The sequence below is a fragment of the Dioscorea cayenensis genome, chromosome 19, assembly GCF_009730915.1.
Source record: "Dioscorea cayenensis subsp. rotundata cultivar TDr96_F1 chromosome 19, TDr96_F1_v2_PseudoChromosome.rev07_lg8_w22 25.fasta, whole genome shotgun sequence".
Taxonomy (NCBI): domain Eukaryota; kingdom Viridiplantae; phylum Streptophyta; class Magnoliopsida; order Dioscoreales; family Dioscoreaceae; genus Dioscorea; species Dioscorea cayenensis.
Genome location: NC_052489.1, coordinates 3,698,585 through 3,704,396, shown reverse-complemented (window position 1 = coordinate 3,704,396; position 5,812 = coordinate 3,698,585). Strand labels below are relative to the sequence as shown.

At 30.9% G+C, this 5,812-nt stretch overlaps 1 protein-coding gene across 1 annotated transcript; it reads right to left on the bottom strand.

Annotated features, from left to right (window-relative positions):
- Positions 1-1,026: 1,026 nt before the first annotated feature.
- LOC120283807 (pectinesterase inhibitor 9-like) lies at positions 1,027-2,354 on the bottom strand. The gene is made up of 2 exons (XM_039290546.1): positions 1,701-2,354; positions 1,027-1,166 (listed from the first exon to the last, which is right to left on the bottom strand). The coding sequence occupies exon 1, from the start codon at positions 2,341-2,343 to the stop codon at positions 1,732-1,734; it is 612 nt and encodes a 203-aa protein (XP_039146480.1). The 5' UTR covers positions 2,344-2,354; the 3' UTR covers positions 1,027-1,166; positions 1,701-1,731.
- Between the last annotated feature and the right edge of the window lie 3,458 nt (positions 2,355-5,812).

Sequence of the window (5,812 nt, the reverse complement as noted above, 5' to 3'; positions counted from 1 at the left end):
GTTCAAATCAATAAATTATGATTGGTGGTAGGATTAAAATATATCTCATGCAAATCCAAAATTATAAACTGTTTTTTTTAAGAATATCAACAAACTACTCAAACACATATTTAATTATTGCGTCTTAATTATGTATTAATTGAGAAGATTATGAACTTAAGTGTTTTAATTGCTCAATTATTATTATCATGGGGGCATAAATTTCTCTTTGTTTTATCATTATTTTTTCTGTTTCTTTCAAATTTTTATAATGAAAAGAAGAATCTATAATATTTTTAGTTTTGCTAATTTTATTTAAAAAAATCACCAAATTTTAGATCCGCAAAACCCTTCTTAGCCACACTGAGAGATGAATTCCAAATATGTGGCATGAGAATTTTTAAAATGGAAAGAAGAATCTACACTCTATGTAGTTTTGTTAATTTTTACCAAATTTTAGATCCACAAAGCCCTTGTTAATTTTAGATACACAGAGAGATGAATTCCAAATATGTGGCACTCACAACCTCACCCAATTTGCTCTCCCTATCAAAAGGACCACAAACTTTACACATAAATTAAGGAGCTACATATATAGAACCAAACCATTTCATTTTCTCTAGGAACATGTTTGTTGGCATGTATAATCTTATCTCTCTAGGTGCTGCTGCTCAAGGGTAAGGTAATTACTAAACCAATGGTAATTAATTAAAAAAATTTAATTTATTTTTATTGTTATTTTTTATGTTCTTCATTCCTAAGTTTTTGATTGTAGAATTAAATCACTTTTAGTTTCAAACTATACTCATGTCAGTGCTATTCATCGCTTCACTCCTAAAATTCAAAAAATATTATACAAGATTTTTTTTCAATTATTACTTTTACTGTAAATCATTTCTATTTGACACCATACACACAGATAGCAAAATATTCACATAGAAAGATAAAAATCACTAATAACCTTCAAAATGAGTGATGTTCTTGGTTTTGCCCCTTCTAAAATATATATATATATATATATATATATATATTCTGCATCAAAATATCCAAACTAAAAGGTTTATTACAGAGGGAATAAACCACTTTTTATTTCAAATAAATAACATTGATAAAAAAAAAAAAAATTACTCCACATGAATTTATTACTGGCATGCACTGCCCCCACATTCTGATAGGTTTCATGAGACCTGCAGCATGAATGAGTTCTTATAGAAATTGTTACCTTAGCCTCATCATCATTAATGCAAGTCATGCTCATCTTCATTCATTTTCATCACACATACAACCAATTCAATGCATTCAGAATAACTTGATATATAAACCTATGCTATTCCACATCAAGTCATTTTTTTTATTTACAATAATACTCAAACATAAATAATATTATATATATACTAAACAATCAAATAATTATTAATTAGGAGTTGGTCTAAACGATAAAAATTTACACGGTTAGTTCGACCATTCGAGATACTCCGAATTATTTTTTTTTTCCCAACAATCAATAGATCAATAACTATAACAATAATAATAATAATAATAATAATAATAATTATTATTATTATTATTAGTGCGTTGTGAGTCTGTGAGATAAATAATTATTTTGTTTGAAATGCTTTTTGAAGTGATTATTTTTCCATGCAGAATAATATACGGGCAATAATATTTATAAATTTTTATATATTTATTAAAGATATTTGTACAAGGAATATTAGGACAACCTGGGGATCCAACGGTGAGGATGACGCGAGATCAACGGCTGGAAACGAGTTTGTTGACAAGAGCGAGTGCGTTGCTGGTGTACTTCTTCGCCGACCCAACTCGCCGGCAGACATCGGCCTTCAGAGTACTGGCTCCGACCGGTGAAAATCCGTCCGTACACGTGTCCTCATTGGTGAGCACGGCGCTCAACCACGTCTGTGCGTTGGAGACCCACCATCCGACCTCCGGTGAGGTCTCAGCCTTAGCGAGCCGGCCGATCTCGGAGGCGGACTTCTTTGCGAGCTGTGCCGCGTCAGCTAGGGTTTCGGCGCAGTCTCGTAAGGCGGCGAATTCGCGGGAATCGCCGGAGGTCGTTGCCTGCCGGAGAGAGGAGATGTGGGAGGAGACGGAACGGACTCGGCCGAGGGTGATGTTGACGGCGAGCCAGGCGAGGAGGACGGGATCGGAGCGGACGGTGTCGGCGTAGTGGATGAGGGAGGAGAAGCAGAGCTCCGGGTAGCGAGTGGCGCCGCAGCTCGATCTGATGAATGCCGTCGAGTTGTCGACGGAGGTGGTGGGTGGAATGACCGGAAGATCGCCGGCGACGAAGGTTAGGGCGGAGACGAAGAAGAGGATGGGAATTTGGGGAGATTTGAGAGCCATTTTTTTATGCTCTTTTTAGGGATTTGGTATCTCAACGGCGAGCCGTGGGGTTTATACAGGGAGAGTACATGTTGAATTACGAGAATGCCCTCATTGGGTTCTAAATATTACTATTTTACTTAGATTTTGACACGTGGATTGGGAAGTTGTTGGTTGGCCTGGCGATGATTGCTTCTTCTTTTTTTCTACTTCAATTAATAAAAAAAAAATTTATTAAAATGAATTAACAGGTTAACTAATGCATTTGTTTGGATTTTCCAAACTAAAATTTGGGGTTTTTCAAGTCCTGCAAAAATAGGAATTATTTATATACCTACGAACTGCAAAAATAACATTTGCTTGTATATATTTATAGTTTTTTTTATTGAAATGTGAATAAGCCTCTTGTCAGAGCGTATACAAAACTGAAGTTTTTCTACTTCAATAGATTTATGCTCTCACTGTGCATGTGAAACCCTTTTTTTAATAAGATATATATGAACACTTTACACAGGATATACAGTGCTGATAAACTGAGAGGTGGTGGCTGATTTATAAAATTTTTTTGTTTTTGTTTTGTTTATATATATATATTATTAAAAATTAATTTAAGGAAAAAAAAGACTAAACTATTTTTTACACCTTCCCCTAAATACACTCAGACAAATAGGGGAAAAAATCAACCTATATATATATATTAAATTTATAAATTGATTTTTAACTTCAAGAGAACATATGAAAATAAAAATATATATAAATATGAGTTTTTATAAGTGTCTATCAATAATTATTCAATTTTTTGGGGTGCTCGTACACTTATTTCAAGGGAAAAGTAAAAAAAAAAAACCCTTATGGTTTCCAAGATTTGTAAAATAAGGAATGTGAGGTTTTTTTTTTGGATTCTATGATGTATGGTTTTTCAGATTTACAAAAGGAGGAAAAACCGTTAACGATGTTAATTTTATCATTTTTAATAAGGGCATAATTGTCCATTCATGTAAAAAACCGTCATGTGGCATAAAAAATATGTTTTTTGAAGATGATTTTGTTTGATTTTTGAAATTTAAGTTTTTTTTATTTAGTAGAATTTTGGAAGAAATAAACAAACATAATATATATATATATATAGTTTTTAAATGAAATGACGATTTTGCCCGTTTGAGTTAACACCTTTAACGACTTGGTAACGGTTTTTCTCTTTTTTGTAAATTTGCGAAACCATGCATCATAGAATAAAAAAAAACCACATTCTTTATTTTGTAAATCTTGGAAATCACAAAGGTTTTTTATGTACTTTTTCCTGATTTCAAAAATCTTTACAATGCCCAGGGAATGGACTAATTATATAGACATTTCTTTTTAAAAAATTGTCGAATTTATATGACAAATCAAACACCAATAAAAAAGTTTTTACTGTATATTATTAGGAGCTCTCATTTTCATTTTTTTTTTTTCTTTTTTAATCCTATGTATGGTATCCAAAAAAACAATTAGGGCCATTTCTATGCAAATTTTAATGAATACTTACCAAAATATTTTGGTATATAATTTGTATTGTCAAGGGATGGGATCATGGGTTGTGATTGAGATAGCACAATCACCACAAAAATACAAGTAGTTGTTATAATTAGACTTCAAGAAGATATGCATATATATATATATATATATATATATTACATTATATAACACAAGGAATATCTTCATTTATTACATCTAATCCACATCAAAGAGATACCTTATGTCTCTAATAAGTACCTTACGCTTCCTTCTTAGCATGGCATATCCTTTTCATACACAATAAGGATAAGGACTTACGAACAAAATTTGTTAGGGTTTAGGGATCGGGTATTTATAAGTATATGCACGTGTGATGTTTAATAATGTAAATCATGAAGAAGGTTAATTGTGTGAATTGTTATTTTAAGTAATAAGTGATTTTGTTGCAAAAATCAAATAAGTTTGGATGATATAGAGATTCTTTAGATAATATATGCATGATAAGCATACATTTGATTTGAGTGATAAGTTTTAAGTTCATGCATGCATGCATTTTTGCTGTTTGATGTTGATGTTGAATAAATTCTATTTTATATGTAATTAAATTTTTTGGTGGCGGACATCAATTAAAATGAATGATAATATACAGAGGAAAGGAGAGAAATTACGTTATTTATTAATAAAAGAAAGTAGTACGTTTTGCCCACTTAGCTTTCATTTTAATAAATTGGATAAAATACAGTTCAAAATGATTAGATACCTAAACACAATTATATAAATTAATCATTCACAAGAAAAATGTCATTAAGAATGTAACAATGTGATATATATATATATATATTATGATTACATTCAAATTTTTTTTTTTTGGGAATTTCATTAATTAGATCTCATTGTCAAGTATCACATCATCAAATAAGTTTATTTATTTATATTTTTCTAAGAAACAAAGTTTATCACGCTTTATCAACTTAACTATCAATTTAATAAATTACATAAAAAGTGTTCAAATCGATTAGATGTTTAAACACAATTACTATAACTCTTTAGTGTGCAAGTGATACATACACAAAAATTTTAAAGTATTATCAATTCAAAGTTTGAAAAAATATCAATTCAAAGTTAATCCATTTAAAACTTTTCAAAATTATCAATTATATATATCCCCTTTATTCATTATATATATCCCTCAAAAAGACAACAGTGACAGTGGGGTATATATATATATCACATTAAACCAATTTTATCAGAAATCAATTAAGGTCTCACCATCAAATATATATCCACATTAAATAAATTTCTTCAAGAAAAAAGAAGTTAATGAATATATTTATATATTTTGAAGAAGAAGAAGAAGAAGAAGCCATCCCTAGAACAAACCTTCCAAACATGTTCACATCACCCATCCTCAGTATGTAACTCCCCCAAGAAAGGCCTAACAAGCCTAAATGCTCATGGAGTCCTTAACCAAATGATGAGATGGCGATACAGTGTATGTACACACACTCATATTGAAACAAAGCCTAATCACAACACCTTTAAATGCTTTAGTGATATGAGTAGGTGTGATCATATATTTCATTGATATGTTGTCCTGAGATGTTGATCCTTCATTTGGTCTTTTGCTTGCAACGGGACTTGATGGTGTAGGTCATCGGCCATCATGCATGGTTTACTACTTGATCTTATCTTTTGGGACCTAACTTGTCCACAAGTCTTAATCTTAGTGAAATTAACTTTAATGAGGAGTTTCTTTGTTACATTTTGATTTACTATATATTTAGCTTTCTAAGTGTTAATGATGTATGCAGGTCACCGTTTAGATTTATTTAGTTTGTTTGTATCCTCCCTTATTAACGGTGGAGTTAGATTTGATCAAAAGAGAATTCTCTTGCTTTTGATACTTTTTGAGGGTAAGATTAATTCTATATAGGGTCTTATTTGTTAAGGATATATGAAGAGTTGTAGGAAAAATAGATGGATAGATCTTCTG

Bases quoted from the DNA above. Each gene is read 5' to 3' on its own strand.
- LOC120283807 (XM_039290546.1), bottom strand. From the start codon at position 2,343: ATGGCTCTCAAATCTCCCCAAATTCCCATCCTCTTCTTCGTCTCCGCC.